The sequence below is a fragment of the Equus quagga genome, chromosome 1 (assembly GCF_021613505.1).
Source record: "Equus quagga isolate Etosha38 chromosome 1, UCLA_HA_Equagga_1.0, whole genome shotgun sequence".
Lineage (NCBI taxonomy): Eukaryota > Metazoa > Chordata > Mammalia > Perissodactyla > Equidae > Equus > Equus quagga.
The window spans coordinates 64,906,827-64,926,878 of NC_060267.1; the positions used below are offsets into that span (position 1 = coordinate 64,906,827).

Sequence of the window (20,052 nt, forward strand, 5' to 3'; positions counted from 1 at the left end):
GCGAGAGGAGCCGAGGCCGCCCGCCTCCCGCGTCCCGCCGGCCTCTCCCCGGTCGCCGCGGCCGCCGCGCCGCCGCTGCAGGTAGGAGGCTCCGGGGCGGGCGGCGGGCGGCGGGGAAAGCGGCGGCGGGCCGGCCTGGCTGGCTTGCCGGCCGAGCCTCTGCGACCCCTGCCCTGCAGGCCCGGCGGCCGCCGGCGCGCGCCGTACAGCGACTCCGGGAGCGGGGCCGGCCTGCCGCGTACAAAGCCCCGGGCGCGCACCGCGGCGACGTTCCACTGCGCACCCGAGGTCGGGGACTCCGGACCCCCAGGCCGCGGGGGCTGCTTGGGAGGAATCCAGGTGACCCGCAGTGGCGCGGTTTTCCCATCCTAGGGTCCCCACTGGCTGCCGGGCACGGTGCACGGCGCTTTCCCATACTTGTCTCCTTTAAGACCCCTTGTGCCCCGTTCCAGGGTGTAATGGGAGGGCTCCCTCACTCGGGGAGGCCCAGGGCCGAGCATCACGTCCGTGCCCCCCTGACCTTGGGAAGGCTCCTTTCCGGAGCTTCGGCTTCTGCTTCTGTAAATGGGGGTGCCGCGGGGGGGAGGGGGGGTGCGGGAGTGCGTGGTGTGATCCCTACCCCCAGGAACAATTGTGAGAACCAACGTACATAAATGATCATAGCTCAATTTTAAGCACTTTCTATGTACCAGGCCCGAGGTACTAAACAGTTGGCGTGAGTTATCTAATTAAATCATCACACCGGCGCTGTGAAGTAGCTACTGTAAATTGCATGAATAATCTTTATTTAGGAGTAGGAACAGGGAAGAATTTAGTCTCCGTATTCCGATTCAGGAGTTTGGGCGTTTCTTAGATGTGGTAACATTTAAGGTTACAAATGTTCCTGCAGTGTCAGGAGAGTGGGTATAGGATGCTGGGATATATTTGTCACACATTTAAAACGAGACTGGATAATATCAGGGCCAGGGGTGTGCCTTGCAGCCCTGCCAAATAAGACACTGGTGTTACCAAGGAAATTGTTGAATAGTAATTCTAAAACATAGTTCCTGAGTTAAGACTGAGGATTGCTCTGGGAGTTTGGGGCCAGAGAGAGACAAGGGTGGACTCCGGAGAGAGGGAACGATTTTGGAAGAAGATGTTGAGGAAGGGACCAGGGTCCACCACTCCGGCAGCATTCTGGACCGAGATTCATCCTGCCCTTAGAGACCAGGCATTCTGCCTGCCGGAGGGATGCTAGGGCGAGGTCCCAGATTGTCTCTTCTTCCTTCCAGGCCACCCCAAAAGTATTCAGATGGGTTGAAAGCCAGGGGATTGGGCCTCCTAAAATGTCCTTGTCCCTTCTTGTGGTTCCTGAAATTCTTTTAATGTATCGAGGAGACTGGGATGCTCACCAGCCCTAAAGGTTGATGGAACGCTTAAAGTACGAAGGTCTGACTGATGTCACGAAGGAGTGTGTTGTGAACACAGTTCACTTGGTTAGAGAAGCAGCGGGCATGAGGAGATTATTTTGGGGTTCATTTTGGACTGGGGGAGAACTGAAAGGCTTTGGACCCTGAAGAAGGAAGAGAAAGGCAGGAAGGCTTAGGGACTGCACCAGGGGCAAGGCAGTAGGAGCAGGAGCTGACGGCCCACCACCATCTGCGGAACACCTACACAGACTGCTCAGTTCTCAGCCACCAAGGTGACCATTTCTTACTTGAGTGTTGTGGACGGTCAGCACTGGACTCAGGCTGACTTCTTTCCTGAGTGAGCAGGAAAGGCTTCTTGGAGAAGGGTGATTTTAAAACCAGGCCTCGAAGGAGAGGGTATTTGGGCGCACAATGATGGTGAAGGGCGGGCGCCGTGTGCATAGTGGAAAGACCCGTTGCTTTGGAGAGAGAGAGAGTTTGGGGTTTGAATCCTAGTTCTCCCATTTCTCAGCCATGTAATTTTTTGTGGGGATAAACAGTGTTTTTTCCAATGCCTGGTAGAGACTTCAACCAGCACCAGTGCCCTTTTCCCTGTCCATGGTGATATTCACTCCACAAATGTCTGCTGAGTACCAATCGCATGCTGAGTCATGTGCTTCATGCGGGGATTCAGAGATGAGTCAGAAATTATGTCTTCCCTTAGGAATTTCCCAGTCCAGTGAGGGAGACAGACACAAAGAGCAAATTACAAAAAATATGGGAAGTGCTACAGTACAGTCATGTCCAACTGTCACTGAGCTCACAGAGGAGGAACTAACTCGTTCTGGATAGAACTCAGGGCCAGTCCAGCTCGAGCACGATGAAGATGAGACCGTATGAGAGAGGTTGTGATTGCTACCCCACCTCCTAGCTTCTCTCTCTTTACCCCTCTCTTGTCTTTGCCCTGATAGTCATTCTCTTAAAAAAAAAAAACTAGTTGCTGTGCGTGCGTAGTTTGTAAGCTGCCTCAAAGTCATTTTAGAAGGAAGCTGTTGTAAATAAAGTAGACGTAAAAGCCTGGGCATTAGTTGAGGAAAGCTTCACAAAAATTTCACGGGAGTTGGGCCTTAGGGCTCGAAATGAGCCCTTGGTGGACCTTGGGGAAAAGGATTCCAGCCAGAGGAAGCCCCCTGAACAGAGGCAGGAGAAGACAGCAGGTTCAAGAGCATGAAGGTGAGTGGGTCTGGCTGGGTTGAAAAATACATGGAGAGAGTGGGGTAGAGTGGGGTAGAGTGGGGTGGAGTGGGGTGGAGGGTCATGATAATCGGGGCCAGATCTGGACAGACCTTGAAGGCCATGCGAGGAGCTTGCACTTTATCTGTCACTGAGGCGTTGGGGAGATGTCAGGTTCACACGCAGGACTGTGATATGATCATGGTGTTTTAGGAAGATCCCTCTGGTTGCTGTGTGGGAGAGGGGCTGGAAGTCCAGGAGATCATTTGGGGAGACCAGGGCCTGACCTCAGACGCAGGCAGTGAGGATGGGAGAGGAGAGAGGAGATAGTGAGGTAGATGTACAGTAGGTCTTGATTACACGTGATTGAAGAGCAGGCTGTGTTTTCTGCTTGGAGCCAAGTTAATGTGGCGGAAATCATCAGAAATCAGGAGGCTTGGGGGTGGGGCAATAATTCGTTTGCTTTTGACTATGGAGAGTTGGAGATTACTGAGGCGCCCATAATGGACAGCTCCGTGGAGGGGGCTGGTAGACAGCTGGAAATCTGTATGATGTTGGGGAGAGACGAGGGGGCTGGGGTTCTCCTTCCCCCTGCTTTCTCTGGAACAAACACACAATCAACTGCGTGCTGAAGATAGGAATAAAACGTGGTTCCAAGCCCCAGGAGCTCACCCTCAGATAGGGGAGACCCTCGAGGATGTGCATAGACTGCAGTGCAGAGTAATTCTGAGTGCCGTAGTGAGAGGTAGATACTGGGACCCTGAGACTTGAGAGCCGATGGTTGTTGCTGAAGTGCGGGAGGAGAAGAGAGTGCTCACAGGCCGGAGGCATGCTGCAGTGGGAACACCTACCAAAGGGGACTTTCTGTATTGTGAAAGCGCTTTCTTGGAGCATACTTTAATAATATTTCGGAGGAAGTTTCGGGGAGCCTGGGTGGCGAGATGGTTTAGGGTGGAGCCGTGGGGGAGGGGAAGGAAAGGCAGGACTCTTGAGAGCCTTCATGTGACCTATAGAGGGAACTGTGAGAGTGGAGGGACGGGAGGTGGGAGCTCCTGCCTTAAACACAAGGCTGGGTCTACTCACAGTCGCAGTCAGACACAGATGGTAAAAATAAACGCTTCCAAGTTTCATGGCTGCCGAGAGTGGGTAGTGAAGGGGAGGAGGAGGGAGAGCGTTAGAGGAAGCAAGTTCAGTGCTGGGTTTAAGACTGGAAAGCCCTCTGAAGGAAGGAAGGAAGATGGAGAGGCCACAGGTGAGCGGCCTTCCTGGGTAGACAGGTTTGAACAAGCGGGAAGGTGGGCACGGGGAGAACAATATCTGATTACTCTTGCCTCTGGATAAGATGAAATCATGAGGGCATCATAGTCATAGGCTTTTAAAAATTTAGCACACGATGCAATAGTATTTACAAGAAGCTGCCAGGAAATGACTTTTGTTATGATAAATCCTTTAAAAGAGGAGAAATTTTACGTAGTAGAACAGCTAGGTATGATTAGTCAAAAACACAAATGGCGAGCAGGTTAGTTTCAACATATATTCCACTAATATTTGTCAAGTGCTGCCATGTACCAGGCATTCTTCAAGGAGCTGGGGCTACAGTAGCGAACGGATCGATCACCTGCTTTAGACATTTCAGCTGGAACTACTTAACCTACGGAGTTAAACCTGGGTATGGGCCTTAAATCCTCTCAAGTGCTGAGATCTCTTTATTCTGCTGCAGTGTTCTCTTTCATTGGCTGGTAGCTCCACTAACCTCATAAATAGGCAGAAAATACCACCTTTGGGTATTTGGCAGAGAACTGTGGAAATTAGGTTGCAGAAAAACCTTGTAGTGGCAATGCTCTCGTGGACTGCCAGCGCTGCTTGGGACTTTTGAGAAAACCCACTTTAGTTTATAATTTAGAGATGAGAAGTTGACAGGGAGGAAAGGGGACTTGCCTTATGTCACAAAATGAGTGTCAGGATATTGGAGGAAGGCTTGAGGGACTGAGCAAAAGGGCATCTTGATGGTGAGAGGGTCCCAGGAGGAGATGTGGGGCAGGGGTTGAAAATGGAGGATGATACTTCCCTTCAGGCCCTCCTCTGTTACTAGGGCCCCAGGAAGCCCTCTGTTTGGCTTTGGGCCTCGGTTTCCTCATCTGTAAAGTGAGAGGATTAGTCTGAGGTCCCTTTTTAGTTTTAACATGTTAAGCTATTTGTTGCTTCCCCAAAAAAGGTGGCTTGCGGGTGCTGAGTGAGGAGAGAGAGTCAACAGGCCAGGATAGGAAATAGCCTTTCGTCTCTTTAGGGCACCCATCACCCAGGACTTGTGGCCAGGTCTCCTTCAGGGATGGGTGCCACATTTCCTTCGTTTGGCTCACTCACCCTTTCTGGACATGTTCCTTCAGTTTTTCCGAAGTTGTCGCCCGCACTGTCCTAATGCTAATTCTAATTCCAATCGATGCTACTAGGAATTAGGTTCTTATTCTAGATCCTTCCAAGCTTGGAGTAGTGTCCCTAGGCACATCTCTGTCACTGTGCTTATCACCCTGCCTTATCACCAGCCCCTCCCATGATACGCTGTGTTGTGTTATGTCTTCACTGGACTATGATTGCCCCGGTCTTAAGGAGTCCCCGCTCTGGTGCCAGCACAGAGTGGGTGCTCCATTAATCCTCGTGTCTCCTTCTTGCCTCTGCTTTCTCTTCAAATCCCCCGCCCTGGTGTGGACACACACACGTGCTGGTCCTTGCTTGCTTTGAAACAGTCTCCCGTGTGCACCTCCTCCTTCCTATTAACATCATCACTGCTCAGAGTCCAGGCCCTTTCTTATCAATTATTTATCTGAATGATCTCCTTCAACTCTCTCTGTTCATATCCTATACATTCTTAAAGATCTAGCTCAGATGCCCTCGTGTTCATGAAGAATGCAAATTAACCTCTTCCCTCCTCTGAACGCCAAGGTGCTTTGTCCCCTCTTGTGGTGTCTGTGTTGGTGTCTTTCTCGTTTTAGTTATCAGTGTCTGCACGCCAGTGCTCCTTCCAGGCTCTGGGGTTCAACCTGTCTGTGCATCTCCCACATGTTCTGGGACAGTACTCAGCCTCTGGCAGGAGTTTATTCCATATTTGTTGAATTGTGTGCCTATAAAATCAAGGAGCCAGTAAATATTCGAATATATATTGTATACAGACCACTGTTCTACTTTTGCAGGCAGTTTAATATGGGTGGGAGGGGTGGAAAGAACTCAAATATTGAAGCTCTAGTCTATGCTTCTTTACTCCCATTGTGCAGGGGAATAAGGCAGAGTAGCGGGTATAAACCCCATTTTCCAGATGAAGCATTGGAGATTAATTGACTTGCCCGGAGTCACACGCTGTGTGAGTGCTGAAGTCAGGATTTGAGCCCAAGTTTTCTGCATCCGTTGTCGTGGTTCATTTCACTTCACTTTAAGGAGCAGTAGTCTTTAATATCCTGACATCTACCTGAGCCCTCAGCACCACAGGTTTTCAGTCATGGTTCCTGTCCTGAATTTTGACTTTGAAGAACTCCCTTTTCCACAAAAGGCAGTAGAAGTAAAATCTGGCCAAGATTCTCTACTCTTTGCTCAAATTTTAGGACTTAGTTTGACCCTTGGTGAACTTAACAGATCATTAGACGGTGTATTAGTCCGCTTGGGCTGTCATAACAAAACACCACAGACTGGGGGCTTAAACGACTTATTTTTGACAGTCCTCGAGGCTGCGAAGTGCTAGATGCAGGCACCAGCAAGGTTGGTTGCAAACAAGAGGATGCAAGCATTCAGTCAGTAACAAATGGATTTTTCTTTTAAGGTGGATAGTAAATATACTCGTTACAATCTTCTGGTGGTTTAGTCAAGGTTAGTGTTTTGGGAATTGTGCCGATTGCTGCTTCTTTGGTTCTTTCGTGGTATTAGAATTGCAATCTGTCTAGCCCAAGGAGAATTTCCATTGCATTTGGGTTTTGCTATTTTATTTGACCATTTTTACATTAATGCAGCTTTTAGTGTACTGTTTTATCATGCATGATACTCATTCTGTACATGGTCGGCGGTTTTATGGCTATAGCACAACGTATTCATTCCTAAACGTTTGCTGAGGGCCCACTGTGTGAGGGTCACCGGGCTGCTTGTTGGACCACAACCACGCATAAGAACAGGTGGCACTGTGTCTAGCTGAACAGCAGACAAAAAAGGTGAGCAGAGTTAGGGGCAGGGAAGGCCAGCCTATCTCTTATAAAAGCTGATGCAGCCCAGAAGGCTTATGTTGTCGTCTCTCACCAAGTATGGACATTGCTGAGTACTTTTAAGCTAGAATGTGCTTTCTAGCCTTGAAGTTTTTATTAATAAGCTTCACCTAGAGATCTCTTACCTCAGGAAGTGTTTGTTTGCTTAGGACTGTCAGGTGCTGGAGCAGAATGTCAGCGTTCCCCTAAGCATGGACCATTTTAAAGCTCCATATTATCTCTACAGTTGCTTTTCAAACATACATTCTTATCAGATCAACAGCGGAAATTATTTAGGAGTGCTGGTTAGACTGAGAGAGGTACACCTGGGGCAGGCGGTGGGGTGGGAGGAATTGGAGGCCCTGGGCCCTAGGTTTGAGACCCTGGGGGCAGGAAGGGAAGAGCCACTAAATGGAGAGGACAGAAGCAGGCACAGCTCCCCGGGAAGTTGCTGTACCCTAGGAGCTTTCCCTGCTGACAGTTAGATTGCTAATTGACATGTAATTTGAGCAGGGAGCTAAAGGCTGCCACTAGGTCTGAAAGCAGAGAGCTAAGCAGAGCAGAGAGCAGCATGGGCATTGGTGTCAGACCTGGGTTTGAATCCTGGTTCTGCCACTTACCATTTGTGTGACCACAGGCAAGTTACTGAGCCTCACTTTTCCTGTCTGGGAAATAGGAATAATAATTGGTAAGTGGGGATAAACAGCCTACTTCGTGAGGCTGTTGGGATCCATAGGGGACCTCTGGGGTGTTCTGTCTCATACCAGCCTCCCTGGAGAGCTCTGTAGAGTGCAGCCACATGGCCCAGGGAGGCCTGCTGTTCTACAGAATTAAGCAAAGTAAATTGGGAACTCTGGATTTACTTAGGGAGTGATTAAATAACAGTTTGGTTAATAGGCTATTAATGGTCCCCAGGTGTTGGTAATTCTGAGTATTTGCTTTTGAGAGCAGCTGTATAGTTTTTTTCTGGTACTTTAATAAAGTTTTTTTTTCTTTTTTAAAGATTTTATTTTTTTCCTTTTTCTCCCCAAAGCCCCCCGGTACATAGTTGTACATTCTTTGTTGTGGGTCCTTCTAGTTGTGGCATGTGGGACGCTGCCTCAGCGTGGTTTGATGAGCAGTGCCATGTCCGCACCGAGGATTCGAACCAACGAAACACTGGGCCGCCTGCAGTGGAGTGCGCGAACTTAACCACTCGGCCATGGGGCCAGCCCCCTTAATAACGTTTTTTTTAACAGAAATTATTGTAGTGTAACAAATGATGCTCTCAGAGACTGTTTTTGGGAGGGTTAAATGATATAGTGCATATTAAGTATTTAGTATAGTGTCTAACCCACAGTTAAAGCTCAGTAAAAGTTATCTGCTATTGTTATTACTGCTATTATTAGAGACTCAACTGGCCACATTTGGGGCAAGGTCCTTTGTGTATGTGGACTCCTCACGAACCCACCACCGCCTGGTGGCAGCTAATGGTACTGCACACCTTGTGACGAAGACTTAGGAAATTGCTTGGCATTAATTCCATGTAATTTCAATTCCATCAGGTATCACAGGGACTTTTCTCAGTCAGAGTGTGGCTTATTTGCCTGAGAGCTGGAATTCATATACCATTAAATAATGAAGTGACATTTTCATCTCCACAGTTGGCGTAGATTTAAAAAAATGTTAACAGCAAGAGGACATGGGGAAACAGACAGGCTCATGTGCTGTTAGTAGGAGTATAAATTGTACACCATTTCTGGAGGACAGATGGCCATGTAACAAAAGTCTTGTGTCTTTATCTTTTGTGGCAGCTGTTATCTTAAAGAAATAAGGATAGAAAAAAGATTTATTTAGAAAGAAAAATATACATAATATATATTAATTTCTTTGTATATATTTAAATAAAATAGCATTACCTATAATAGAACAAAATTGGAAACAACCCCTTTTTCATTTGTGAATCAGACTTCTCAATCCTTGTAGCAATGATTCTTAAACAGAATGGGGGCCTGGGGGAAGGCAGGCATGTTGACATCTCCTGGGGCAGAGCGCTTGAGGTGGAATATTGGATCAGGATCTGCTCTGGGAGCAGTGTAGTTTAAGAATGTTCAATGTACCTGTTGATTTCTTAGTAAAAACTATCGAAAGTAAAGTTGGACATAGACGGGTTGGCAGAGATACAGAAGAGATATATGTTAGGGTGTGTGTGTTAGTAAGTTTCAGTTTTGGGAACATTGATTTTATGGAGAGTAGGAGTATTGGTGAAGGGGAAAAATTAATTTTGGATCTTTGGGGAAGAAAGGGCCTGGATTGGGTGTCTTTGTAGGGACATTAGAGCAACATGATTGAAGCACAGGCCTGGGAATTCAGGGTGCCAGGACACATCTTCAAAGATAAATTTACCCTCGTTTAGCTTTGCTCAAGACCTGAGGGTCGAACCACTGTTGACTTCTTTCTGAATCTCTCGATCTCTGATACTGATGTGCCCACGATGAGTGTGAGACAGGGGGCCTGGTGTGTGGAGACACTGATCACAGTGATACTTCATTCTAACCTTAACTTTCCAGAGGAGGTGGTACATAGTGGGAGACTCTGATCAGGTTCTGTTGCCTCGTGTAAAGCCCACGCTCCTTGGCCTCAATTTTAAGGCTCTCTGATCTGACACGTCCCCTCCAGCCTCAAGTCTAACAGATTTTAGCTATTCCCAACTACTGTAACCCTTCCCCAGGCATAGTATGTGAATAGCTGGCTTGCAATAGTGTGATTTTAAATCAGTCTACGTAATTTTAAAAGCCATAGCCTTTTTTCCCCTAACTTTTTATTATGGAATGTTTCGAACATGCACAAAGAGCAAGAGAATAATTTAATGAATCTGTGTACCTCTCACCCTTGTCAATGTTCAAATGCCCCATTTTTGGCCAATGGGACTCCTTTCAAGTTAGTTTCCAGTTCTTTTGATATGGGTTGGTCAGCTTAAATGGACTACATCATCAGTATCTTGATGCTTACCCATTCTGAAAAATCCGAGGCTTGGAGAACATAAGGAGGACTAGGGCATATTGGCCCTTTCCACAAAGGCGAACATGCAGCGCTCACTTTATTCCTGAATTCATTGTTGCTTAGTGACGTCCTTGCCACAACACATTTAAGAGATTAATTTTGTAGAAAGCTTCCTGTGATTAAAAAATGTGGGAAAAGTGTGGGGTCACAAAACGCACAATGGAATAAGACATTTACTAAGCACCCGTTGAGTGAAAGATGCTGGCTCAGCCGTGGGAGGATGGCAAGATGACCTAAGGGGGTCATGGTTGAGTAGTCTGGAGTCACCCAAGGTGACAGCCCAAGAGATGGCTGTGAAATGATGGTAAGAATACCAGACTATTCCAACTCATAGAAGCAGAGTGGAACAGTGGTTACCAGGGACTGGGGCTGGGGGTGGAGGAAAGGAGGAGATGTTGGTCCAAGGTACAAAGTTGCAGTTATATAGGATGAATAAGTCTGGAGAGCTAATGGACAGGCGTGATGACTACAGTTAATGATACTGCATTGAATACTGGAAATGTGCTGACAGTAGATTTCAGGTGCTCTCATCATAAAAAAAGTAACTATGTGAGGAGATGATATGTTAATTAGCTTGACTGTAGTAATGATTTCACTATGTATATGTATATAAAGTGAAATTTATGTATATTAAATATGTAAAATTTTTATTTAAAACATATTAAAAGGTATTATATAGACTATGGTAACTATACAAATAGAGAAAATGTTATTTCAGCAAATTTTAAATAATATAAAATTGATAACTTATAATATGTGAACAAAGACTTTAAAGGAATATGCATAATAAAAATGGCTATTATTTGGTGTTTAAAAAAAAAGAATACCCGACTATTAGGACAGTCCAGGTTCTTGACTTCCCAAGTCACCATCTTTGTGATCTTGGGCAATTCACCTCACCTTACTGGCCCTTAGTTCCCTCAATTGTAAAAAGGTGCATTGGATTCAATCTTCAAGCACCCAGGCCTTTTCACCTGAAATTATATAAATTATTTATGTAGGACTGTACACTTTTAAAAGTGGCCCTTATGCCTTGGCGATCACAGACTCCAAGCCTTCATTTTAAAGATGGAGAAACTGAGGTTGCTCTAGGATCATGGACCTATCCATGGTCACAGACACAGTGAGGGAAATGTCAGATCTTTTGGGGTGATTTCTTGATGATTTTGAAATCTTGATAGTGTTTACATTATCTGTTATATTTGGTTACACAGTGGCTTCTCTGTTTTCAGCCATAACAAAACTTTGAGAAGCTGTTTAGTATAAGAACTGCCTAAAGTTATGAATTTGGGGAACAATCAATTCTTTAACATTAAGCAAAAATAAATTAACAGAGTTCCATGTAGATGTTCAACTTTTCCGTTTTTGCTGTTACATACCAGATATTCATAGACTGGCCAAGACCTACAACAAAGGACCTACTTGAAAGTCTGCTTTGAAGTAAAACCCCATTCTTTGTGGCTGGCCCCGTGGCGGAGTGGTTAAGTGTGCGCACTCCGTTTCAGCAGCCCAGTGTTTCGCTGGTTCGAATCCTGGGCGCGGACATGGCACTGCTCATCAAGCCATGCTGAGGCGCCATCCCACATGCCACAACTAGAAGGACCCACAACTAAAAATATACAACTATGTACCGGGGGGTTTTGGGGAGAAAAAGGAAAAATAAAATCTTTTAAAAAAAACACAAATCCATTCTTAGTAACTTCTGAATGTTTTCCTGAGAATATCATAATTCAGCATGAATGGAAAAGAAAGTACTGTATTTCAGATAAAGGGATTCAAGTCAGGGATTAAGCTTAAGTGATTTGCTGACACTTTTAGCGCTGGAGTTAGTAATTATTGTTCCAAACTTCCTTTTCCAGGATAGCTAACGGCCAGGAGAAATATAGTGGAAAATGCAAAACAACGAAATTATAAAACCTGCCAAATACTTCTCAGAATTGGAAAAGAGCATCCTGCTGGCTTTAGTAGAAAAGTACAAGTATGTGCTGGAATGTAAGAAAAGTGATGCCAGGACTATCGCCCTCAAGCAGCGTACCTGGCAGGCGCTCGCCCACGAGTACAACTCTCAGCCCAGCGTGTCTCTGCGGGACTTCAAGCAGCTGAAGAAGTGCTGGGAGAACATCAAGGCTCGGACCAAAAAAATTATGGCCCATGAAAGGAGAGAGAAAGTGAAGCGGAGCGTCAGTCCACTTCTGAGTACCCACGTTTTGGGCAAGGAGAAGATCGCCACCATGCTGCCCGAGCAGCTCTACTTCCTGCAGAGCCCCCCGGAGGAAGAGCCGGAGTACCACCCGGAGGCGGCAGCCCAAGGTATCGGTCCCTGAGGCCGGCTTGCATGTTCTCCTTGGGTACCAGTTTGACATCCTAATTTTAAAATCCTCAATTTGAGGGAATTGATAAAAAATATACCTTGATGTCAAACTTGACTTTCCCCAATTCAAAATCTCTGGATTATATAGGACATTCAAATCATGGCACATAAAAACAAAAGCACTTGGTTATATCCTTGTGTCTCTCTTAAAAGGATCTCTCTTAACTCTCTTATCACTTAAGAATAAGGAAAAATAAGGGGCTACATTAATTCAGTTGTTATCAGTTAACAGTTGCTTATCTCAGCCTATCTCAAATATATTAAAGAGAGTGGCTTAAGGATTTGTATTCATTCACTCAATCTAATTTAAAAAAAATATATATTTTTGAGGACCCGTATGTGCAAGACACTGCATTAAGCCACTCAAAAGGCCACATTAAAATAGGGAACTATTTCAAACTTAAGAATTAAGTATAGAGACTAATATGGCAAACACCTGTTCAGCATTCACCCAGATTAAAAACCAGCATTTCTACCCATTATAATATTGTGATCCACAGTTTTGGTTTGTGGCACTCTTGCGAGCTTGAGAAATTTGGGGAAAAAATTCACTTTAGTTTTAATATACTTCCATTGAAAAAAGGAAAATAGGTCATACATACTTTTTAAGAAAGGAAAAGACTGTCATGTAATCGAGGATATAATAATAGTGTCATAGCTTTAAAAGGGTGGAATTAAGGGGCTATTGAAATGCCTCCCAGCAAGAGGAGGGTGGAAATGCATGTAGATAAGTTGCCAATAATTCCTGTCTCTTTTAAGATAGGAATGGCCAGTTTATGTAAAGACTCATTGCAGTTTGCAGAAGACACACCTTAAAGCAGAGGAAGATTCCTGGGGAAGCCAGAGGGCTGCTGCTAAGGTGCTCCAAGGACTCAGCAAGCACTTGCCTAGGAAAATCTGATTCTTAGCTTGCAGGAGGAGAAGTTCACTAGTTAGTGTCCTCAGAATAGATTGAGCTCTGAGAGACTGGTTAATTAAAAGTGTTGGCAGGGGGCAGGGCCGGCCCGGTTGCACAGCGGTTAAGTTCACACGTTTCACTTCTCGGTGGCCTGGGGTTCACTGGTTCGGATCCTGGGTGTGGACATGGCACCACTTGGCAAAAGCCACGCTGTGGTAGGCTTTTTATATGTGGTAGGCCACATATAAAGTAGAGGGAGATCGGCATGGATGTTACCTCAGGGACAGTTTTCCTCAGCAAAAACAGGAGGATTGGCAGCAGTTAGCTCAGGGCTAATCTTCCTCAAAAAAAAAAAAAGTTGGTGGCATAGTGGTTAAGTTCACACGGTCTGCTTCAGCTGCCCAGGGTTCATGGGTTTGGATCTTGGATGCAGACCTACACACTGCTCATCAAGCCATGCTGTGATGGCATCCCACATACAAAATAGAGGAAGATTGGCACGATGTTAGGTCAGAGACAATCTTCCTCAAGCAAAAAAGAGGAAGATTGGCAACAGATGTGAGCTCAGGGCCAATCTTTCTCACCAAAAAGAAAAAAAAAGTCTCAAGAAAGGGTCTAAAACCAAGAATGTTACCTGTGTAGACTGAAAAAGATAACCACGTGAACTGAATACACGTTTTTGATTAGCACTTTTTTCCCCCCTGTGGGCACGTCATTCTGGGAACCTAAATTATGATCAGAAGTTTGCTTACTGATCATCTGACTAAGGTTAAGTCCAGGGAGCCAGTTGGGAAACCATAGTGGTTAATGTCATGAACCTCACACATCATTTTCTAGTGTAGGAACCCGTGTCTGAATTTTGATTCTTGAGTTCCCAAGCCAGGGTACTTCCCAGCAGACGGTGTTTCCATGCACACTGCCAACTCTCTTATCCCTCCCCATTCCTACGTCTGTGGCACATGGGGCACGTTGCTGATTGACAGTGTCCTGTCTTTGGAGATGTTTATAGCTTCAGCCAGTTTCTCTCCATCTCGCTGGCCTTGGAGTCATTCATTCTCTGTGAGGTGGTGAAGGGAGTGGTGCTGGGGAGGGACGGAGGTGAGTCAGCAGACCTGCTTTGCACATTGCCTCCGCTCCCTGGGAGATGTTGCCCGGGAAGATGCTGGGGTTGACTGCTTCCAGTTAACTTTGCAAATCTTTGATCTGGGTTATTGTGGATTGATTTCATAGGGTTATTCTAAGGAGACAGTCTTGTTTCCTCATTTTGAAATTCTGGGGTAGCATCTAGAAAGTTCGTTCCACAAATGTTTTTCTCTTTCTTTTTGGAGGAAATGATGTGCTTCATTTATGCATAAATGCAATTTATAAATTTCCAGCAAGAAGGGAAGACATATGTATTCTCAGTGTCCTTCCCATAGTGACAATTGCTAGAGACTCACTCGAAAAAGAGATGTATTTTAAATTGGATGTTTGTACATATACGACACATAAGATTTCTCTTTTTGCTGGTGATTATTAAAGGACAGCCAAGTGTTCCCTGTGCCTGTTTCCAGATCAACTCTGGAGGGTCGTGGAGAACCTTGGTGCTCTGTCAGTTTCCAAAGTAATCTGTTAACACTAATAGTGAAGGTGCTGGAACTCTTTCTATACATTAAAACAGCTTTGAGGTCACCTCACTTGTTTTGTATTTCAGTTTACTTTCAAGAAAGAAAAAGACAGGCAGAAGTGTCAATCATCCCTTCTGGGTCTTGGTGGGAATAAGGTTGAAAACCTGCTATAAGGTTATGGTTCTCATTCCATTGTGTGTATTTTGACATATGGGCCCTGTGTGTGTGTTGCTTTAGTTAGCATCTCTAACTCTGTGCTGTCCAGTACAGTAGCCACAAGCCACATGAGGATAGTAAGCACTGGAAATGTGGGTAGACTGAATTGAGATGTGCTGTAAGTATACACACCGGATCTTGAAGACTTAGTACCCAAAAAAGAACGGAAAATATCTTACTGATAATTTTTATATTGATCACATGTTGGAATGATTTCATATATCACTAAAATTAATTTCACCTTTTTGTACTTCTTTGATGTGGCTATGAGAAAATTTAAATTATATGTGGCTTGTATTATCTTTCTATTGGACAGTTCTAACACGTCACGGAGGGCCTGTTTCAGAATTAGGTACGCAGAGATTTGTTGGAATTTGTTAACCAGGATGGAGCCTAGCAGCATTCCACTAGAGGCCTCCCTCCAACTATTTTTTGTGAGATGATTTAAACTTTGTCATCTTGATCATTGTCCCCTGGATACTGTTAGCTCTGTCAATGACTTCCTTGGGGTGTACATCTGTATTTGAACACAGTAGTCTTAAAATTTATGTTTAACACTTAGGACAGTATTTGCAAAAAACCAGTATTTTCCCCTTAAATATATTAAAACAATTTATACCCTGCAGATTTATGATATATGATAATTTGGCTTTATCTTCCATTATGTTTGGGGAACAGATTTGCAGAGCAAACTAGGGGAACCAACAAAGTTTGCTAGGGGTAGTCGGGAGGGTAGGATGACTAAATGTCCGATATGTTTAAGAAAACTAAGCTTTCAAGTAGTACTCAATTATCTTAAGAGATCTGATATTTAATTTCATAGGCTATTATTTACTATAAAGCTATACTTGAGTAACGCAAACATGGGTACACAAAGCTATAATTAACACAAACATTTCTTAATAAATTCCATTATTATCACTATTTAATCCTATTCTGTTCTTTTGGGGTGGGGACTCCAGTAGAGGGGACTGAGTTATATTTCCACTCATGGCACACTAGCACCATTGGTCAGTGAAACACCCCTCTTTTGTGCTACTTACATGTTTATTTCCTTTTTATCTACATTCACCACTGTCATTCTTTTTCCCTGTACCCTAATCATTCCAGTGTGCTTATGTGTTCTCTCAGTGTCCTGGAAAGCATGCATTGGCTTTTTGTGTGCATATATTTTAAATTTACATAGATTAAAAGTTGTGCTATAGATACCATTCCTTTTTTTTTTTTTGGCCTTTTTTCACTTAGAATGCTTTTAGGATCTATTCCCATTGCAGTGTGCAAATCTAATTCGTTTCTTTTACTTGATGCATAATATTCTGTGGTATGCATGCACCACACCTTATTTATCCATTTTCCCAGTCAGCCCTATTTCCTTTGTTCCGTTGAGAAGAGCTGGGGTTTGGCTTGTACATGGTTTCTTTCCCTTCCTTTGACTGCCATGGTAGGTTTTTCCTGCTGATGTTAAACTTGCTCAAATTGCCCAAGTGGTAAAATACCCCTTGACGGTGTTCTTCGCTCCCAGGAACACCCTTCGGCCTTCCTATCCATTTTGCACAAAATTGAGTTGTTTCTACATCAGGTGGCTTTGTTTTACCTGGGAGAGAGATTACATGGTGTATGTTTGCAGCAGGTTACATTCCCAGGACAGTCTTTTTCCAATTAGAGAAGATTCTCCCCCTCTGAACACTTTAGCTTCCCTTCATCGGAGCTAATACTTGTGTGAAAGTTAATTAACCGCTCCATCAGGCTTCTCTAGTTTGAAGCCCCAGCTTCTGCCAGAGTCTTCTTAAGAGACCCGGCTTGCTTGCTTTAAAATTTGTATGTTGGCACACATTTAAACTAAAAAGAGTAGTTTTAAAGTGAGTCACTTCTCTGTTTCCAGGCATGAAACATACTGTCTTCATGTTCATAGCTCTAGAGAGAAATTTGGAGACCAAAATTTGGAATATACACCCGTATACTTAGTAATAGATGGTTTTGTAGTGGATACAACTTGGAGGCACATTTTAAGCTTCATAAGTGATCAGCTGAGCAGGTGAAGTAGTGAGAGGCTGGATGTGGTAGTAGTTGAGCTTGGATTTTGGAGTCATGCAGGCCTGGACTAGAGTCCTGAGTCTTTCAATGGGCCAAATGATTTTGGATATTGTTTTAGGTTTTCTAGAATAATACCACCCTTAGAGAGTTGTTGTAAGGATTAAATGAGGTAATGCGGTAAAGCACTAGCCCAGTGCCTGGTTAGCTACAGTCCATCATCATCATCTTCCTCCTCAGGCCCCTAAAGCCTGGAATTGTTGAGATAAAAATGAGCTTTTAGAAATTGGCAGAGATAAGTGGCATTATGAGGGCATGAACTTTAAAGACTCAGAGGAGTATCCAGAACTATCTTTTGGAATGAAATCAAAGAGAACAGAGGCTGAAGCTTCCAAAAAATGTCCGTTGTGTCCTGTCTTCAAAGAAGACACTTTCAGATCTAAGACTAGAAAGGAAATGGGTGAGGTAATCCTCTTTGCAGTTGATCGCATCTGAGGGACCCTATTCTCAGTGGTAATCCTTGCCCAGTCCTTTGTCCTGTGCCTCGACTCTCGACTCAGAGCCCTGTTCTTTCCACAGCCAGGCTGTGTTGGGAGGGATGTGACCCACTTCAGCCAATTCATCCCACACACATTTCGCACATGCCAGGCAGTCTGCCAGGCCCTGTGCTGGGTTCTCCATGAGGGTGAACAGGAAGCAGTCTCTGTCTGCAAACTATTCAGAGACCTGAAGGGGAGGTAGTTAAACCACCAAGTGCTCTGCCAGAGTGGGCTCAGGAGGCAGCGGGAGCGTGAAGGAAGGACGTTTAATCGAGGCTAGAGCTGTTGGAGTTGGGGAGGATTCCTAGGGAGTTATTTCCATTATCTCTGGATGACACAGAAGTACTTTTAACCTTTTCTTTCAAAAGTAAGATTTTTACCTTTCTTTACTCTTACTTAGGGACTAGTTATGGTTGTTACCTAACCCCTTGGAGTGAAATAAGCTAAACAATAGCCATTTCCTTTTATTAACAGAGCTAGGTTTCCCCCAGTAGCCATTATTCCCGGCATCCCATCTTCTGGAATAATGGGGTGGACGTAATAATGTAATCACCTCTGTTAATAAATTGATATTTTTCTCCAAGGAAACAATTCTCATTATTGGAAATGTAAAGCTTTCCAAGAAAGCCTTGGAAACACAGCTAGAAGACTCCATTGGTTAGTGGAGTTAGTGGTTTCCTTGTTGAAACTCTCGAATTGATGCTAGTGTTATTGCCCTATAAAAATACAAGTGCAAACATGGCGCCACCAACAGTGGCATCATTTTGTATCCGTAAGCTCTTTTCTGCTTGTGTTCAAAGCTTCAGCCAATAAATATTTACCCACTGTGTACAAAATAAGGTAACTGGTCCCAAGGATAAAGGAAATGAATAAGGCATGGTCCCAAAATAATATTAGTGTGCGTTAAATGCTGTAACAGAAGAGTCCCTATAGAGAAAGGGGAGAGCTGAAGTGTCACTGAGCAGGTGGCATTGACCCTGAATGAAGTAGGATTTGGGGGGAGGTTGAAAAAGAGAGACCAGAGGAGAGTGTGTGTTTGAGAGAGTGGGGGGAGGACGAATACTGAGCCCAACTTCAGGCTCAAGAATTATGGAGAAAAGCGTGGCCTTTACGAATGTGAGTAGTTTGTGGTAGGATTGATGGGTGCACAGAGTGCTTTGAAGAGTGAGGGAAGAAAGATAAAGGAAGTTTGGAACCAGATTATGAGGGTTACTTATGGTGGACTGAATACAGAGCCAAAGATAGGAACCCCAGGGGAACATGAAGAGGTAAGAGGTGGGTGGAGCAAGTCTGAGTCCTTAAAGGAGACGTTAGAAGGAGCAATCAGAGAGGAGGCTGTAGAAAACTTAGGAGAGAGCAATGGATCAGAAGCTAATAGAGGAAAGAAATTTCAAGAAGGATTTGTCACATGCAAGGGAGAGGTTACATAAGAGGGACATTGAAAAGTGTCTTTGAGATCTGAATATTGACCCCCAGATGGCCGTGCCCAGATGGAGGTAACAATCAGATGTAGGAGGTTGAAGAGAAATGGTGTGGCGAGGAAGTTAAGCCAGGGACACTCATCTTTCCAGGGAGGACGTTTGTAAGATGGCTATCCAGGGTTAGGGCCAAGACCTGGGACCAGGAAACAGAGCAACGGCCCCCTTTGTGGAGGTTGAACAAGTGTTCCTGGCTGAATGAGAAGCTGAGAAAGGGAGATGAGACTGAGGGAGAACTTAATGTGAAAGCCCATGTGTTGGCCTCGTACCGTGAGTGTTCATTTGGAGTTGTGCACACTTCAGTTTGGAATTTACATCAACGTATCAAGGTCACCAATTCTTCATAAGCGCAGTCTCTGACCACTCTTCCCGTAGGTCACAGTTCTAGAAATGACATGATGAAACCCTTTTCCATTACTTCTTAAGGGAAAATTGCTTTTGATTTATGGGTTTTTAAAAAGTCAGGTGTGGCAAGGGTGCCTGTAGACGCGCAGACCAGAGCAGATGCTATTTCAGATACATCCTGTACTGGGGGACCCTGTCGTTGGAAATAGGATTGATTTACTCTCTGCCTGTAAAATCTTTGAACATATGTTTTCTGCTACTGTTTTTCAGAATCATTTGCTGTTTCAAATAGAGAACTGTGCGATGATGAGAAAGAGTTCATACATTTTCCAGTATGTGAGGGGACCTCTCAACCTGAACCCTCGTGTTCAGCTGTCAGAATAACAGCCAATAAAAACTACAGGAGCAAAACCTCTCAGGAAGGTGCTTTAAAAAAGATGCATGAGGAAGAACACCATCAACAAATGTCCATCTTACAACTGCAGCTGATACAAATGAATGAGGTGCATGTGGCCAAAATCCAGCAGATAGAGCGAGAGTGTGAGATGGCAGAGGAGGAACACAGGATAAAAATGGAAGTTCTCAATAAAAAGAAGATGTATTGGGAAAGAAAACTGCAAACTTTTACCAAGGAATGGCCTGTTTCCTCATTTAACCGGCCCTTTCCCAATTCACCCTAAGACT

At 44.6% G+C, this 20,052-nt stretch overlaps 1 protein-coding gene across 3 annotated transcripts in view; it reads left to right on the forward strand.

Annotated features, from left to right (window-relative positions):
* The first annotated feature begins 19 nt into the window (after nucleotides 1-19).
* The window catches only part of LOC124226091 (tomoregulin-1), a 121,170-nt gene continuing 101,137 nt past the window's right edge, over nucleotides 20-20,052 (forward strand). The window contains exons 1-2 of one of the 3 annotated variants that reach the window (XM_046638912.1): nucleotides 20-81; nucleotides 11,743-12,193. In XM_046638912.1, coding sequence (XP_046494868.1) covers nucleotides 11,776-12,193 — 418 coding nt within the window. In that variant the 5' untranslated portion in view covers nucleotides 20-81; nucleotides 11,743-11,775. Of the gene's footprint in view, nucleotides 82-254; nucleotides 340-2,302; nucleotides 2,622-11,742; nucleotides 12,194-20,052 lie in introns of those variants that run through there. The other 2 variants (XM_046638919.1, XM_046638904.1) reach the window with 2 other exon arrangements.